Raw genomic sequence first — 19,419 nt, 5'->3', positions numbered from 1 at the left:
CCCGTTAACAATGCCATTTTTTGTCATCATCAACTTTGTTTCAGATCCACTGCGTGTAGAACACAGACTTGAACAAAATGGTCTACAGCAATTCAAACGTCATCATGTGTTAGATACTGGGTCAGTCTCTGCGTCCTTTCCATTTGGACAAGTCTTCAAAATAAATTTGGTCTGATAACTGATGCATCATCAAACATATTCTAAAGGACAGAAGTACCTTCTTGACGGCCAGTCTCTTCCAGTGTTTCCATTAAGACCTTAATTTCCACTGTGACACCAGTGTGACATGTGATGCCCCTTTTTATTGGTAACCATTCTTCAAATCAAATGCATTCATTACATTGCATTGAAAATATAGACCCATCTTTAGAAAAATTAAATATTTTCAGACTTTACTGTGAATTTTCAGCATGCTACTGTATGTCCAAACAATGTGTATGTGAATACTGTACAGTTTTAACTTTAAAACAAAAAGCACTTTGATGGGAAGAAAGATAATGATGGAGTTTCTGTCACCCATTCCTCTCATTTTTAAACTATATCCTCCTCAAGTGTCCTTCTTGTCTCAATCACCATGAGGGTACATGTGTATGTGAGAGCTGCTGTGTCTGTATTTGGTGACAGGAAGAATAACACTGATAATGTAAAAAAAAACAAAAAACAAAAATCATCATCATTTGCATTACGGCTATGTGCTTGCAGCCTTCTCTCTCATTAACACATATCAGTAGATCTGGAGATAGCACATTATATAGTAAAAGTAAAAACAGATAGGATATCCAGAAATGACAGCTAACGCAGTGGTTGAAAGTACGTGCATCAAGAGTTTTTATACTCATATTTCATCTGTTTTTATAGGACCTTTGTTATTAGTCATCTGTCCCTGTTACGTATCATAATTAAGGAGATGGTATCCAGGAGCTTCTGTGGGCTCTAGTGGAGTGTTGTATCACTGCTGGGACTCTGCTGTGGGGGAGACTGACAGATGATACTTAAAAAGACTGACATAGAAGCCTCTCAGGCTTTTAGACAGATGGTTCAGTGACAGAGAGTTGAGGCTGTGAAAGTGGAAGTTGAAACTGAACAGCGGTGGCATTTTGCCTGTTCCCAAATCCCAGCAGAATGGAATATACTCACTATGTATTACTAAATAAAAGATAAGTCTGGTGATATTTTTATCACTGTCAACAAATCCTATAAAAAGACCAAAACCAACAATGAATTGATCAAACTAAGAAGTGCTGTCTATGTAGCCGAAGTCTAATATAGCTTATTACTTTGTGCCATAGAGCTCGTTTGTTGTCTAAAAACTATTAAAAACGCATCAATGAGCTCCAATAATAAGCTTTACTGGGTGACTAATGAACACGGCCACTTCAATTTGAATGAATCCCACAGACATCGAGGCATGGCGTAAATATGCACTTGAGCACAATGACCCACATTTGACACATTGTTGGTTTCTGTCTTTTCATAGACATTTGTTGACATTACGTACAATATAGAAAATATGTAGTAGTATTCTTTACACGTCAGGGTTAAATCTGGGGTAGAGCTACAGCTTTCTTTACCCTGCAGCTGCAGATTATTTTCTTGATTATTCAATTAGTGTAAAATTTTTAAAACGGGCTTAAAAATGTCCATCGCATTGGTTGAGTTCTTAAATTTCTTTGACAAAAAAGTGTATAAATGAACATCTTGTCCATTAGCTAGCTTTTGGAGAGCTTTTGACTGCACCTCAGTCTTCATCAGTCTGAGCAAACATTCTCTAAGCAGGACTGTGACCTGTGTGTGATGTTTTTTTGTGTCAAACTACTGTTTTGAAAGTCAAGAAAGAAATTTCAGGTTCAATTCTAGGTGTCTTGTTCAACAAACCAACAATATTTAATAAAGCAGAGAGAAGCAGCAAATCCTCGCACTGAATAACCTACAACCAAAGAATGGTTGGATTTATGATTGATAAATGTTTAATCCATAATAAAAACTGCTGCAGACTAATAGATGAATTCATTGTTGCAGCTAATCCAATCTGGAAATGATTTCAGGGGTTTAAATGCCATGAGAACTCTGAACAGCTTTCTTTCTCTCTTCAAGTACGGATGTTAAGTGTAATTATTTGTTTTGCGTTCATGTCAAATGACCTTGCTGCATGTTATGTGAGATGAAGAATGTCACCTGGGAGACTGTGATAGCAGCTTGTTCCTTCTTCTTCCACAGACTTGGGTTTGAGCTGCAGTACATACATGTGTGTATTTTATGAAACTCATGTCTCTGTCCTCATTCATGGTGAACCATCTGCTTTATTATAAAACAGTGCAGAAATTCAAATGTCTTGCAGCCTTGACAAAGGCCAGACCTTGTGGGACCAACTGAGGCACAACTTCATTTTGAACATTTTTCTTAATAAAAAAAAAAACGTGGGGAAAAAATGAGTGACTCCCCCACCCGTGATATTATGCTGTTGTAATGTGATTCATGTAACCTGATGTACTGTGTGAAACTGTCAAAACAGCAGAATCATATCCATGAGAGCTTCAAGTGTGTCCTCACATATTAATCAGACTGCTGTTGTGCAGCCTGTTAACATGAGGTGTCTCTTCATGCTCACCACGTTGCTCCTCGTGCGTGTTGTCGAACGGAGAACCTCTCTGTCGACCTTGCTGACGTGGGAAGTGCTGCTCTCTCCCTCCCTCAGAGTTGTGACTCACCTGATAGATCTCTGATTTATTCCCTGCGAGGAGCTGATGATGGGACTGGCTGCGTAAGAGCTGTTCAGGGCTCCCGCTGATGTGATCGGCACAACAAAGAGCATCGCTGGAAAACAGGCGACTGGGTGGTTGTGACGCCACACAGACTGCAGTTGAGCAGCATCGGCTCTTGATATTCTAGGATCTGACTACAAACTGTTCGCAGGCCCCAGAAAAAGATGAATGTAGTTTTTCTATCAGTGTATGTTTGTAAAGGACACGTAAAATAATAATAATAAAAAAAATAATAATAATAATAATAATAATAATAATAATAATAAGTAACAAAAAACAGGAAATAAACCACTGAGTTGTGCTGCATAATAAAAATATGCTCAACTCAAACTTAAAAAGAAAGGATCATTCAACAAAACAGCCTGTTTGGGACACATTTTATATAAATAATAATTAAAAAATATTCATTGGAAAAAGAAAAAGAAAAAAAACCTAAATGAAAATCAAAAATCCCCAACAGGTCAATGGTGGATCTCAAGGTGTCAGTCTGTCCACAAACCAAGCACTTTCCCTTTCTTCCAGCTCTGTATAGCATGCAGTTTTTATGTTGGTGGTAGTAGAGTACTATCATAATTATTCTCATCATAGATTTAAATATAGAATTATTCATAACTTTTGTTATCTTTTTTTTCTCTTTAATTTTTTTACACATCACAATGTGTCTTAAAAACTGCCATTAGGGTTCTGTAAAAACAAAGGTAGTCAAAGAAACAGAAGGTGGGGTGTAGAGGGTGGATGGGTGGGGTACAGGGGTGATGGTGTTTGGAACGTCCGGTGCAACACTTGGCCCTCCAAAAGAGGATGACAGGATGGGGGTGGGGGGTGGGGGATGACCAGATGACAGGAGTTGAAAGGAGCCAAAATATGGGAGAAAAAAAAAACACCATCTTCACAGCCAGTGCCTCAGTCTCAGAGCAAAAAGAACATTTCATGCTGTCCTCCTCCTCCCGGTCACTCATACCGCATCTTCAAAAGACTCTGCAGGCTGGTGGTCCAAGGAGGTATGGGGGCATTAACGTCAGCAGGTTTCTCTCACAACTGTGAGGACTCCAGACACAGAAGGACGGGGACAGGTACACCTGAGAGGGACAGATACGGAGCATTAACAGATGTTTGGTGGACTCTTGAGTTTCCATAGAATGACCAAACAAACAATGCCCTGATAACACTGAATAGTAAGACAGAATTATTACAAGGCAAGTATTAACTGGTGCTGTTAACACAGAAAGACTCATCCACAGGGCGAGGAAGAGAGAGACAAACATCCCACAGCCCACTTTATCTCTTCCAGGGTGAGTCATCGCCTGAACAAATTAATACACAGCATCTCCTCTGCACTGCAGCCATGACAAACAGCCTCATGCCGTGAGTGGTTTGTATGTGTGAGAGATTTAAAGAGCAAACTGTGGGTGGTAACTTGAAAGAGAGGAGGACAACCTGTTAAATTGGTGTGTACGCTTGCAACATATATCTGCCCCACTTCTTTATCTGAATGAGGTCCGCTGATGAACCCCTGGAAGGCGATGATCTAGATAGACCCTTACAGGGAAAAGAAAAGACCGGACCAGTCCAGATCTAGTTTTCATGACTGTATAGGAAAGCGCCCATGTGTTTGCCAGGGGAGCGGTGGTGAGTCAGAGCACTGCTCACTGAATATCAACACAGTCTCTCTCTCCCCTCCCTGATTTCCTCTTCCACTCCTCCTCCTGCCTGATACTCATCTTTACATCTGTCTGTTCTAACGCATTCTCATTTCATCCCTCCAATCTTTTCATCTGGATCTGCTGCACCTGTTCTCCCTCGCTGTTTATCTTAATTTTTTCCCTTCTTCCTACTGTATAAAAAGGTGTCCTTCAGAAGCACCAGCTCCTGCTACCAGTCTACACACTCACCAGGTGGGATGTTGCCGAGGGAGGAAGGGGAGGGCGTCATTGCTGTTTGCAGGTGGAGAGCTTGCGGATCTTGCTGGCTGTCGAGACTCCTTTGCGTGAGGGGTTAGATGAGGAGGAGGATCGGCGTTCGGCTTTGGCCTTGCTGTTCAAAGAACCCCCCTCTGTCCCGTTCACACAAACTGGCTTGGCTACAGCTGGACTGTGGTCTGCGTTCCCCTGATCCCGGTGTTCCTCAGCCACTTGTCCTAAAAGCACACACATCGGGCCCAAGACAAATCCGTCACACTTCCACACAAGTGCTGAAACAAGCGGTGACCGCTGCTTCAGTGATCGCATGTACAGTAAAAGCATGAGCGTGCACAATGTCGGTGATAACATAGATGGAAATCACCACAGACCTGCTGCTGTAAAAACTGTGAACATGTGTTTTTAAACAGAGGACCTTTAAGAAGCTAATTTCTCAGCAGCACCAGCAAAATGTCAGGTCAGATAACCATGAGAAATACAGAAACCAACAACTGCAGGAAATCCGGTGAGTGAAAAATAGGCTCTAATCTTAGTGTGAAACGTTCATTTCAAGTGCAGAGGTGTGTGTGTGTCTGCGCGTCAAGCTGGGGCCATGTAAAAGTTTAAATGAGTTCCTGCACTGCAAAAACTGAAACACCGAGGAGAATATTAGAAGTGGTGACCTGTAGTTACTGCTAAAGAGAAAAAACAGGTCAAACTGTTAATTTAAATGTAATTTACCATACACTCTGTTATTTCATATGAAGCATCCTGTGAGCAACAGAGCTCGGCATGTGTAGGAGTGAACCCTGGAAAAACCATTCATACTCCCACACCAGAACCACTTCAACCAGACTATTTATAGATCGCTTCATTCACATTCTGCAGCTCCATTTGGTTTTTATGTGGGGCACCACTTCTAGATACCCAACACTGACTACCGCATTTATTATTGCTGACTGTTGCCTAGCAACAGATAAAGGCTCTGGATTCTGGGGGAAAAAAGATAAAAGGAGTTGGGGAACAAATTAAATCAAATATAAAGATGCTGTCATTATCTATTCATCCCAAAGTCAGTCAACACTCTGGTCAAGTTTGTACACACACTACACTACTGGAAACATTGAAGCATTTTCTAAAACGATGATAGTAAACAGGATTTGTTTGCTTCAAGTGTGACAAAAAGACAAACCGTCGCCTCTCAGACGTCTGAATTGGTGCCCACAGCTTTGTTTAGCAATTCTCACAGTCAAAGCAGTCAACCAATCTGAGCTTAGTAGGCCGGTTTCAGAACAGTCCTCTTCCTACACAGTGATATATCTACCTACATTCATGAAACATACTAACAGAAAAACCGCACCAAGTGTGGATGAGATCACTGCAGCTTTACAGGTTGTTGTTAAGTCTGTGTACAGAAGTAACAACTCCAAATAATTCTTTAGTCTCTGTGACAAAATGCTACAGCAGTGTCTGTGTTTACTGAAAATGATATTCGCAGGATAAATGTGTCACTCACTGCTGGTTGGTGAGGGCTGAACTAAACAAAACAACCCCACTTTTCCGACAGACAACTGGCTGACATGAACACAAAGTCAGGCTGAAAAAAGGAGATTGTATTGTATTGTATTGTATTGATTGTAATCTGATTATTATGCTACATTAAGTAACACATTTGTGATAATTTGTACACTGATCTAAGAACTGTACAATGAACCCAGGGTCTTTTATTTACCTCAGTGTGCTCCAGCTTTTGTAAGGTGAAGAAATGGCAGTTTCATTTTTTGTAATGTGGAACTGAAATAAATGTAAACGCCAGGCCCTATATAAAACCAAACACAGCATCTGATAATTATAATATAAAACATAATTATAATTTGGACATTATAAAGACAATATTAATGGCAACATCAGGTATGTCTTTGGATTTCTGACAACCAAGAATCCAATGGTTTTTCAATCATCTAAAAAAGTGAGTTGGAGACAAGCAAGAGGATGAAGCTTCAGTGAGGGAAGTGTTACGGGTGAAGTGATGAGTGAAATGACAGGGCACTGTTAACACACCGTCAATAGAAACTAAACTATTCCTGCTGCTGCTTTTCACTTCCCATTTAAGTGCAATATGTACATGTATGGCTTGTATAGCTTTTATCCACAGGCCACAGTTTAGTGTGGGTTATTTTGAAGCTGATGTAAGTTCACATTTGTAAGAACATTTTTCATTTTCAGGAAGTGTCTGACGTAGAACTGCAGTGACAGTTTGTGCACATCAAACTACACAGCAATGTTTTTTTCTGTAACATATCTCAGAGTCACATCAGAGTCAGAAATGTCACTGATTAATGTCATACCAAACAACAAAACAAACATTTTCAACTGTAAGAATTGCCTGAGCTCACAGTTACCTGGCACTGTGAAGTCCTGAGTGTATATGATCTCATCCTCTCCGTCATAGAGTTCGTCATCATCCTCCTCTGTGTAGCCGTGCAGATCCTCAAGGTAGGGCACCACCGTCATACTCCGCCAAGGGTCCCTGCTCTCTGCGCTGGCAGGGATGGGCACGGGGAGCTCAGACGGAGGATGTTTCTTACGCACCCAGCTGACAGGGACAGGGGTGGAGGATGGGCATGGAAATAACAAATCAGCTTTTAACTATGTTTCCTAATAAATTCCTGTAGGTCGGGTCCTTTAATTCATTTTAATACATTTGATCATTCTAGTGTTCAGTGGTCTGCCATCCATCATGTTATATATGACAAATATCATACACTGAAGCACTCACTTGTGTTGTCTTATGTTCTGTATGGAAAACCTCTTCGCAGGGTCGTACTCAAGCATTCCTGAAAAACACACCGTAAAGGTCAATTTAATCACAACGATCCTGAACAATTTCCCCACTCACATCTTTTTTCTGTGGAGTGTTTAACCTAAACTGGAGGGAGGCCACAGCAGTGAGGGGAGGGCTAACGGCAGAGAGACGATAAACTCATTCGAGGAACATTAATTAATGCGAGTAATAATCTCATTCGTCACTGTGATTCAAGGTATCCTGCGAAGCTTAAAGAGTCAATGAGGTACAGTAAGGAAACATCAATATGAGTAACATTAACAGCTGTACCAATGTAATGAAGATTTTGTGCCTTAATTATCATAATGTGGGCTGAATTTGTGGGAAAAGCAGAATGTCAGTGTGATAAGGCAGCAGTGATGTAGTGCCTATCCAGACCTAATAATGTAATTGTCCCCCAGTAGGCAGAGAAGGGCAGCATGCAGAGTGCTGATAGTAGTGCTGCGCCTGCTGAAGGACACCTTTTGTGGCACTGAGCTTATTTTAGACCATGTAATTATGGACTGACTATCTCTCAGGTGCTGCGTCATCACACACAGACGTCACACGCTCACACAAAATGGGGAATGGAGGCCCGATCAGTTATAACAGCAAAAGAATATAGCAGTTTTCTTCCCCTATTTATAGTTAAACATTCGATTAACTGTGACAGAGACAGCAAAACACCTCCATTTGATGCCAAGCAATTTCAAATGTAGAGGTAAAATTACATGAGTTAAGGTATGAGTAGTGGATTCATTACCATAAAAGGACAAAGTGAGCAAAGCTGGATAATAGGCTAGAATACTATTTAGGCATTCAGCCTTCGTTAAATGGGTTCTTTAGTTGGTACAAACATAATCCTCCCAGCATTCTTTTTGGATTTTACAGTCTGTTAGTTTGCTGCCATACAGCCGATTATATATTTGACTAGAAAAGACTCTTTACTCTTTTCATTCTTCTTTTTTGTTGTTACAAGGGGCAGAAGCATTGCAGCATTCCACTCAGGAAAAGCAATGCCTCACTATGAAGTGTTTAGTATTCTGCTGCTGGCTCCAAATCAATGGAAACTACGTCATCAGCTGGAGGGATTTCTACAGTTTGGAGGAAGCCTTGCCTGCTGAGGAAGTCACAGAGACTCTCAATGTCATGGCACCACCTACTGGACACGCACAGAAAAGATCATAGAGCAACTGGCAAGGACTTTCTTGTCATTTGCTCTCACTAGATATGTCTTCCATCGAATTTTCTCCTTTTCTGTAGTGCTAAAGAAACCTGTATTTTGTAATACAGAAAAAAACACACTTAAAGCAATTCATGTCATTCAGTGGATTAATTCTCCAGTGAACTATGAATCAGCCCCTACAGTCTAGGTATGTAACCACATCAACACCTTGACAGTTAAATTTAATTTCTCTTTAAAAAAAAAAAAAAAGAAAAGAAAAAAAAGATTGAGCTTTGAACAAGACAAACCTCGCAGTAGGTCCGACAGAAGGGGTCCACACTCCTCGGGAATAGTGTAGTCTCCTTTTCCAATGTTCTCAAATAGCTTATAGATGTTGTCCCCCTCAAATGGATACAGACTCGTTGTAATGTTGTATCTGAATGGAAAAAAGCTGGGGTCAACAAATACTATGAAGAAACTGGGACAACATTAATAGTAGTCACAATTGGTATCTAACCTTTTATATATGAATTGAGACACAGTTTTCTGGTGTTATCTTTGGCTGTTCTTTAAAACCAAATTATAACATGCTTAAATACACCACTACTAGTCAATCCTCACGGTAATCTTTTTGGCAGTTTGGCTTTTCATCTCCTGCAAATGTATGACAAGTACGTAGAAAAAAAGACTAGTAATCAGTAAGGTGTTTTTCTAAGTGTCTTTGACCATGACAATGAATGAATGACTGAATGAATACACTTCATGGTACACTTCACTACATGGACAGGTGAGAGCATTTTGCTTTGGCAATAAATGTGTAACATAAGCAACTTTGTCTGATATGAAAACAACTTAGTATGTAACTGAGTCTTTACAGTGCTATGGCATGTAAAGCATTCTCTGACTTGTTGGAGCCTGACCGCTGACAACTCACAGTGTTACACCAGCAGACCAAATGTCTACTTTAAACCCTGAAAAGGTGTCCAGTCCGTTGGCAATCTCTGGAGGCTGGAAAGCCGGAGAGCCTTGACTGGTGCGACATGTGTCGTCCTCTGCAAATGGGTGAAGGGCCTGAAATACACAGTGTATATGATTAGTATGAATTTGAGTTAGTGTATCTATCTATTTACTCACAGATCATCATGAATCTACCACATTTTACACTCATCCACTGCTGCCACATCATAGAGGAAACACTGACACTCAAAATGAAATAAAATACAGTATTATTTGTAACATCATCCACTTAAGTGGACATCAGTTTTAAGTATGATACAGCAACACAGAAACTGTTTCTAAAGAATTTCAACATACTACAGCTGAAAAGGATACCTATCAACACTACTCTTCCTCTGACTGCGTTTTTATAGTCGAGCCGTGTCCACAAAATCATAGCTTTTATGTATAAAGTTTTATATCGCTTACATGTTCCAAACTACCTAAACCAATTTTAGCAGGAATGTGTGGAAATGAAAAAAAGAGGAATTATTAGAGGTTTAATTTGCTGAAATCTGGTAGTTAACAATTCATAGGAATCTGGATGGTAAACATTATCCTGCCGCCTGAACTCACCTCTGCTACTCCCAGGTCGGAGATTTTAAGTGCCCCGTCTGTGGTCAGCAGCAGATTCCCTGGTTTAATGTCTTTGTGAACTATTCCCTGGCTGTGCAAATATTCAAGGCCATCTAAGAGTTGGCAAAAGTACCTGCAAGAAGAGAACAACAGAGGGGTCAATGGACAAAAAGATGTACAAAAACAATTAGCATATCAAACAATTTATCACTGTTGTTAGATGAGCCATCATCACTTGGTACTTTAGCTTCAGTGGCTTTCCAGCAGCAACCAGACATTCACACAATCTATGGTCAGTTATTTTAACAGCAGAGGCCCTGCAGTCTAGGATCTAAACTTGGGCTGGGAGCAAAGGCTGCAGAGAGGCGCAGACTAAATATAGCAGAGAGAGAGTGAGCGAAAGAGGGAGAGAGGGGAGAGAGCGAGAGAAAAAGAGAGACTTACCCGTGAGCTTGAAATACTGGAAACCTTTTCTCTGGGACGCTATCCAGCATTTCTTGCATCCCACAAACGCAATACTCCATCACCATATACGTAAGTCAGGAGTCAAGGGAATTTGCCAAACCAAATAAACAGATCCTTTAATAAAGTCAATTATGACGCTAAGTAAGCTTCTAAATGGAAATATTTAGTTATAAAAATAACATTTATAAGAAGCAACATTTAACATCTGAAATGATTAATTGTTAACTATCAAAAACAAACACTTGTCCATTCATTTAACAGCATGTGGATATATTTTCTGCTTCTCTTCATTGTAGAGGACATCCACCAACTGAATCACATTCTTGTGTTGGAGTCTTCTTAGCAGCTGAATCTCCCTGTAAATGGACAAAAGTACAAAAAAAAAAACATGGAAAATATTAAGTAAGGAAATAGACATGAGAGGGAGTGCTATATCATTCTTTAACATGGCCTTTTTATGCTGTGAGTGTAGGCTAAAGGCCAGTTGTCATACATTAACACTATTATGGCACAAGTGTATTACTGGTTTCATTAGTGATATTTATAATAAGCTTGTTGGCTTAATGGCGACTCAAATCATTTCAGAGAGTTAAAGAATGTTACTGCAATACTAAACTTGGATTTGTTCACAGATTATTATCCACTGAGGTAATGTGTCATAAACATTGCTTGATTTTGTCAGTATAGAGCCCAACTTCAACAAATGCAAACCCACAAAAACAAAAAAAAAAAAACAAACAAAAAAAAAACAGCCTGGTGAGGAAGTGCTGCTGCAGTCAATTACACCAGTCTCATTATAAAGACAGATAACCCGACAGTTAACTTCGCTACCCGAGGAGGAGAGGTTTAAATCAGCAGCATGGCAAAGCCCCCAGGAGACTCAACATTCATCAGAGAGCTGTGAGTGGGGACACTAATGAATTTGGATCTGGATGGGAAGAGCACAAAGTACAAACCACAGACTTCCCCAGAGATACTACCCACATCCACACACAGGAAATACGAAGGTTTTATCTGACAGTTACTGGGAATTTTGTGATAAGATTCAAAAATCAATTCTCAAGTCAGTATAGGTGGTTCCACTTGTATTTCCACAAGTCTTAGTTAGTATGAGGAAATATTACCATTGGTCTCACTGTTGCATTGACAACATTATTGCATAAACCTGCAAGTAAAGTCTTCAAATTAACAGCCTAACTTTTTTTTAAAAATAAAAACTGAATGCTTGCACACACTATTCTCTGTAAATTTTTTGGTTTCATATTTCAGTCGAGAAAGAAATATTAGTATAAATGCAGAACCCAGTGAATTAAGACCCTGAGGACCGTGCCCTACATTTTCCTCTTAGTTAACAGGCCTACCGCAGCTGTATCCGACATAATGACTCACAGCAGAGTTATCTCTTTACTGTTTCATCAACATTGCATATTAAGTGAGGAGAAACTCAAGTTTTACTTATGTAAAAAGCTGACAACCATGAAACACATTATTGGCCTCTGAATATATTTAGAATTGTAGAAGATAAAAATCCTCTTGTATGAATAGATGTTTCCCCGTCCCTCCTGGAAACACGTGATTTAATGTGTCAGGCAATAACAGGTCAAAGCTATAACAGGGGTGCACCCGTGTCAAAAATAAATAAAATTCCCATGGTCCCTACAGTGCTGGGGTATTATCCGTCTTCTTTTTTACTTAGACACACACACACAAAAAAAACACTTTGGAGCTTCTCTGTCCCACATCCCCCTGCAGTCGATGAGCTCTGTCAGTCCTCTGTCTTATACACAACCTTCCTACTGACAAATGGATATTCTGGGCCTAGTCATGGACTCACTTGCACAGACACACACACAAGCAGTTACTGCTGCATCACTGCACTGGTAAAAAGACACGCCGCCTCCTGCACACGTGAAAACAGAGCTATGATTTAAAAAAAAAAAATGGTAGTACGTAATGAATAGCCTCAATTCAAACCATACATCCTCTCTGCTACTCAGCTGAACAGTAAGTGCAGATGACATGTCAGAAATGTAGCAAATCATGCTGCATCTGCATCACTGCTTGTTTTCATAAAACATATCATATCATAAAATAGAGGCAGCGCTGCCACCGGAGGCACAGTGACTGCTGCAGTCCATCTGCATTCTGAGTTCAAATGTGGACCGATGGACTTTGCAGTCTGTAGGCCTTGAACAGGCAGAGCTGAAAGGATTTCAGCACTCAGCGATACGGCAGCTACAATGGCACACAGCGGGACCATAAACAGCTGATCAGAACCTGCATCTACACTGTGCTGGTCCACAGTCTGTGTCTAGTTTAGGGCGTGTGTGTGTGTATGTGTGTGTGTGTTCATGTGCGCTCCTGTCATTCCAAACAAGGGCACGGCTTTCTTGGAGTGTTGCCGTAGAAACAGGAGTGGCATTACTCAATCAATGCCAGTATGAGCATGCCCGTCCCCATGGCAACCCTGTAAAAGCAGGAAGTGTTTGGCAGACAGGAATGCTGAACAGGGGTTGAATGAGGAGGCTGGGGGCTACTATGGCATCCACACACAGACAGGCCTTTACAGGCTCCAGGATCCAGCTTCCTCAGGCTGGAAAACATACAGCCTCCATCAAGTGAGAAAGATGTAGAAAAAGAAAAAGGACGGGGGAAACACGGGCAAACCAATTTCACACATCAAGGAACACTACTGTGGTCTTATTAACAAAGTGACACAACCATGTAGTCTACCACTGCAGCTTTGTCCTAAAAATATAAGTATAGCCAGGATAGAAAAAAGCCCTGTTCACACTCTTCTTTTCTGACTAACCACCCTGTCACCAGGGGGAAGACAGAAATCATTCATAGCCTAAAAATAGTTTGGGACAACTTCAGGATAGTACAAACAAATCAAATTTCTGACACCAGTCAACATGAAAAAAAATAAATAAATAAAAAAAAAAAAACCTCTTGTACCTCTTGTTCTAACATAATTACAAATAGCAAACCTAGAATAACGACCTGAAAAAGTATTAATTCCCTTTAAGTGAGAAGTTAGTAAAGGCACCTTTGGCAGCAATGACAGCCTTGAGTCTACGTTGATAGATCTGTATCAGCCTTGGAAATCTGGACACAGCAGTTTTTCATCATTCCTCTTTGGAAAACTGTTCAACCCAAGTCAAGTAATACAAGGGCAGTGACTCAACATTTTTAAGCTCAGCCACATATTTAGGATTTTACTTAGGTTTGTCCACTCTAGGAAATTAACACAGTTGTTTTAATAACTCATGAGAAGCTTTGGCTTTATGTTTGGGCTGTTGTCTTGCTAGAAAAAAAAACAACTTTCTCCCTAGTCAAGGTTTTCTTGCAAAAAGCAATAGGTTTTTCTCCAGAATTTCTCTCCATTTCATCATTTTCATTTTATCCTCTACCTTCACTTCCAGCAAACACTAACCAAGCTGTGTTGTGAGTTTTTGTTCAACCATGTTAACAGTTGTTGCACACAGTGTCTACCATCTGAGCCGTGGAACCCTGCAGCCCTGTTCAGGGCCGTCACACGCCTCTAAGTGGCCTCCTTCTCTTCCTTTATGTCAGCCCTTACTGAGACATTGAATCTTGGAAATGTTTTTCTATCATTCTCCTTACATAACAGCATTACAGATATACTTGACATACCCTTTGGTCTTCATGATGTAGTTGGATTTCTTGGTGTATTTAACCTAGAACACACTGATTAAATACATCTCCAGGCAAAAGTGGGCTGCACCATTAATGATTTGAGTTTGTTATTGTAAAGAGGCTGAAGCAGTCAATTATTGCGTGGTTTTCATTGGTGATCAATTCAAATTGATTTGTTTTCACTTTGGCATTAATAGAGCATTTTAGCTGATGTATAGCTTTGTCCACTCTAATTCAACATTGTATTAGATGGAAACACATCCAAGTGAGATGGATACTTTTATAGGAACTATAAGAAGTTGGTCAATTTTCAACAGTGGTTTCACGAGGAAACATATTTGTTTTACTCTTTTTACTAAGCTAAACAGAATTGGTAAAAATGAAAGATTATTCAACATATAGCTACACCTTATATATTAGCTTTTTGTGGTATAAGGTATTCTTAACTTCCAACATTAGTCCTGTGAAAGCAGACCAGCTAATGTTGCTTAAATGTTAACATCTCCTCTCACTCTTTCACACCCTGTCTACACAGAATGTGTTTCCGCCACATTTTTCAGTTGCTGATCTAAAGGAACATCTACACTTCAGTATTCATCAATGCAATACTTTACACAACCATAACAGCTTGCATGGCATACACTGTAAGCTACCTAAAGTGTCATTTTAGGCTTCAAGTTCATTTTGTTTTCATTTTCCACACGAGGACACTTTGAGTGCAGAGCAAAGTGGCTGAAGGGATCCAGCACAGACACTGACGGAGAGCTACAGCTGCTGCTGTTGAACAGCTGATATGCTGCTTTCAGTACCAAGCACAGGAGACATGGCATTTGTTACTCAAAGTTGTCTGTCTTGGGTTTATTGGTCTTATGTGAATACATGTAGGTTTATTTTGTATCTAATTGGACAAATATTTTATTATTAGGCCTGATCTTTGCCCACCTCCCCACTTTCCAGCTGTTCTTGTCTTCCAAAGATGTCCTCCCCGATGTCAAGTATTGACTGAGAAACAAATTGTACTGCATGATCAATTTAACTTCAAATGGTAAACAATATTTTGGGATAGACTTCAGTAAAGTTAATCTAGATATCTGATAAATACAAGGTACTAGGACCCCAACAAAAAGCTTTACTGAGCTATCTCCGCAGACTTGTCATTGTTCTTTGGCTGCTGTTTTGACTGCGGCCTAAAACACACGCCATCTTGCAGCTCTTCTTTCTCCCTGTGTGAACTCATTTTGACAGTTTTCTAAAGCTTCCTCTATAATTAGCACAGGCCCGCAGCGAAAGGCTGGAGTAATATTTAATAAACTACTGTGTGATTAAAACTTCTGATACTCATCAGGAAACGGAGGGTGCGGGAGAAAGTTTGAATACATTAGAAATCACAGCCAAACCACAGAGGCATTATGACAGAGAGGAGGGAGACAGGAAGATACAGAAAGACAAATCAAAAACATCACAAATAACTTCCAAGTCCTACACTGCTGATAGAAATTTAGTCCAATAACTTTATTCTAATAATAACTTTAATCTAATTTAAATATCTAATTAGACAACAGAAGGTTATTGGTGTATACTACTTCCCATGTAGTTAAGAAAAAGGTTTGATCTCTTTGCTGTATTCTACACAACTGAATATTTATGGAGGGAAAAATAATCAATAGAGAAATACACTGTAATACATTTTCTTTAGGTACGCTGAAAAAACATCACAGTTTTTGGTGTATAAATTATAGACTTTAGAAGGTAATCTGATAATGTTGAGTTGTCCTGACTAAAGTTATGTGCAAAGATTAAACCAAGTTATAGAGAGAACTGAGAGAGCTGTGTTAACCAGGTTTCTCTTCATTCTCCTTCACCTCACTTAAAGCAACCAAGGTTTTTTTTCATGTATGTGACATTTACAAAACTGGGCTAGTGCAAAAAAATAACTGACAATGACCCAGTTAATGAAGTGTACGTAAACTCACTTCATGCAGCAGAGGTATATGTCTCCATTCCATCCTCTACTAAGGACATTTTAACTCTGGTAGAGATATGATTTATTGCTGTTCTGCTTTGTCAGATTACAACTGTCTTATGTTTAAATGATGGCACAGCTCTACATGTTGCTTGCGTGTTAACGCAGAAACATGTTGTGCACATTGTCAAATGAATTTTCTTACTCATATGGCTAGCTATCGAACGTGAACATTTTTTGAGTACCCACTGAAATGTAGCTGATGCATTGAGTGTTGACAGCTGTCCAGGTCATGAACATTGGCATGCACTTAAACTTTTCTTCACTTGTTCTGTCAGATATATCAGAAATTTTTTGTTGTGGCCTCCAGTGGTTGAAGTCATGCAGTGATGCAGAAGTGTATTTGGGGTGTGTTTTTTGGATGTGTTTCAGAGTGCAATTTCACATCACTGTTGGGTGTGGATACAGGTGCAAAACAAAACACTTCAGACCAAACCCAACAGTGATGCTGATCAGACGTGCAACAGACTTGAAAGAATAAGAAAGGGGACAACAAACATCCAAGCAATTATCAATACTGATGCTTACGATATAGAGAAGTTGTCCAAGGCTAGGCAATGGAGTGATGTGTAATAGAGTGGGACAGAAATGAAGGGCCATTCTCACTGTGTCAGTCTTAAGAAACCATGTTGACTGGTGTAAGATTCATTAAATTTTCAGCGGGGCGATTCAAATGAATTACTCATATTAAGATCAAGCATTACAGTGAGAAGACCCAGCATCTTGGCATGCAGAGTCACCAGTGACACTGGTGTTATGATTTTAACTATCAGGTGCAGAGAAAAGAGGGAGATATGGTGCCAAACAAAGCAGGTTGACAACCCCATCTCCCCCAAAAAGAGAAATAACTCACTTTTTCACATTGGCTTCTCCATTAGGGATCCTCCTCAGCTTCTTCTTCTTCAGTATCTTGACAGCCCTGCGACAAAGTGTCTCTGAGTCCAGCATCTCTTTCACCTTGCCATAAGATCCCTCCCCCAGCAGATCCCCCATCAAGTACTTTCCTATCAGCTTTGCCCTCTTCCTCCGTGGCTGGTAGATCACCTCTGTAGAGTCAATGCGGTGAATGAAAGTATCCATCTCCATCAGTTCATTTTCATTTAGATAGTCAAGATGATGCAGCTCCCCGGTACTCATGACTGACAGTTCAGTGGCCACAGCTTAAATCTCCTGTGCAAATTTTTTTTGCAAATAGCTATGATTGCTGCTGGAGCGTAATCCACTGGTGTAACCTTTCAGTTCTGAGCCGAGTATTTTAATTCCACACGATGGAATACAGACAAATTACAAAAACACTGAACATGGGAGAGAGAGTAATCACGCCTGAGAGTTGAGGGAGGAGGTGGGGGATCAATCCCAATTTGTAAACATTAGGGCTCTTGTTACTCAGAGGTGCAGACAGATGTGAAGAACCTGTTGGGTCCCGTGCTGAGCTAGTGCTTTATACTGTGCATTATGTACTACGTGAGTGACAAGTGCAGTTGAACAGATATGAGAAAAAATGTGGTTCTAAAATGTTAGTCTTCTCCACTTAACTTTAGATCACCTTTATATAAATTTAATACCATACACCTGTAGGCAGAGACAACCAGTCCTGCTTCAAGGCCATGCAACACAGAAGTTCTGTCGAAGCTCCATGCTGCATAGCATTGTTTTTCTCGGGACACATAAGTGTGCACAGCTGGACTAGATCCAAGCAAAGATCTACAGCCAAACGAATGCAGCAGGATCAGTCAATCTCTAGTATCAGCCCGGCTCCTGGAGGTCGACTGAGCCATCCAATGTGTCCAACCGTCCTCAGGTGTCCTCCATGCCACTACGGTTCCTAGTGCCTGGTGGCTGAAAACAAGAGTCATTTAAACATTGATGAAAATACACACATGGCCTTCGTTCGCTTATGAACTAAGTTAGCCCTCTTTGGTAAACAATTTATCCAGACATCAACATTAACCGGTTAACCTTACTGGGTTTCCTTTCTGCTGTGAGGTTCACATGAGACATCGATATATCATAATTTATTTAGATACGTATTTTAGATACATATTTTGCATGTGAGTTACGATTGACAAATGAATTGTTCAGTTGAAATAAACATTTTCAAGTGTTAGTTGTTAGCTAGCTAGTAAGCTAACATAGCGCGTCTGCTTGAATGAACTAGCTCGCAAACATAAACTCTCACTTTGTGGCTCCTCGATATAAACACCCTCCGCGTGCATTGCAGGTTTTAGCTTGGAAGTCTTCTTTTAATCAGCGTTAACTAATTTAATGTAGATGATGACCGACAGTGAACGACTGATGATAACCCAAACGTCGTCACACAACTGTAGCTAACAGTAGATATGCAGCGCTAGCTAGCCAACTTTGCTGGCGTTAAGATTAGCGTTAGCCAACTTTACCCCATTTACCGGTGTAGCAAAGGAAATCTCAGTGACTAACATTAGTCCGTGACTGTACTGCATCAGGCTCACCCAGCAGCAAAACCACTTTTAGCTTTAACATCCAAACTAGCCCCTAAGACCGGCAGATAAATCCATCCTGCTAACGCAAGCTAACCGGAGTTGCGTTGGCTAGCAAGCCGCTCGGATTCCAATGTAAATTGCTAGCTAGCTCGTCAACCTAACTCCTGCTACCGAGTCTCACCTAGATCCACATGAACCCCGTTTCCGTTGCAGGTTTTTATTTCCCCTTTGTGTCGCGGTCCGTGATGAAGTCAATATTTCAGTTATGTCTGGTAAGATATCAGCTAAATTTTCTGACTCTTCGTGTTACTCTTGCCACTCAGGTTGTCGCCATCTTGTTTACCTCCCCCCCAACTAGCACTGACAGCCCATACGTTACTGCGTCAAATCAAAGTTTTTTTTTTTTCTCCACACAGTGAAGGGACGAGAAGACTGTCAACCAGCACTGACAACAATGAGTTTTTAGGTTTTATTATTCAGTCTTCTCAATTTCATCAAGTAATCTAATACCATTGATATCCTTCATTTACAATGGATATTCCCAGGGGTAGGCACACCAGTTCTTACACAGGATGTTTCAGTAAAAGAAAA

At 40.3% G+C, this 19,419-nt stretch overlaps 1 protein-coding gene across 1 annotated transcript; it reads right to left on the bottom strand.

Annotated features, from left to right (window-relative positions):
* Positions 1-3,024: 3,024 nt before the first annotated feature.
* On the bottom strand, positions 3,025-19,172 carry stk11 (serine/threonine kinase 11). Its single transcript, XM_022755109.1, has 11 exons — positions 19,010-19,172; positions 17,223-18,208; positions 10,959-11,042; positions 10,666-10,755; positions 10,222-10,354; positions 9,584-9,720; positions 8,958-9,085; positions 7,440-7,497; positions 7,063-7,256; positions 4,655-4,899; positions 3,025-3,841 (listed from the first exon to the last, which is right to left on the bottom strand). The coding sequence occupies exons 2-10, from the start codon at positions 17,504-17,506 to the stop codon at positions 4,691-4,693; spliced, it is 1,317 nt and encodes a 438-aa protein (XP_022610830.1). The 5' UTR covers positions 17,507-18,208; positions 19,010-19,172; the 3' UTR covers positions 3,025-3,841; positions 4,655-4,690.
* Between the last annotated feature and the right edge of the window lie 247 nt (positions 19,173-19,419).

The sequence above is a fragment of the Seriola dumerili genome, unplaced genomic scaffold, assembly GCF_002260705.1.
Source record: "Seriola dumerili isolate Sdu_G_001 unplaced genomic scaffold, Sdu_1.0 BDQW01000226.1, whole genome shotgun sequence".
Lineage (NCBI taxonomy): Eukaryota > Metazoa > Chordata > Actinopteri > Carangiformes > Carangidae > Seriola > Seriola dumerili.
This window is presented reverse-complemented; position numbering and strand designations above follow the sequence as displayed.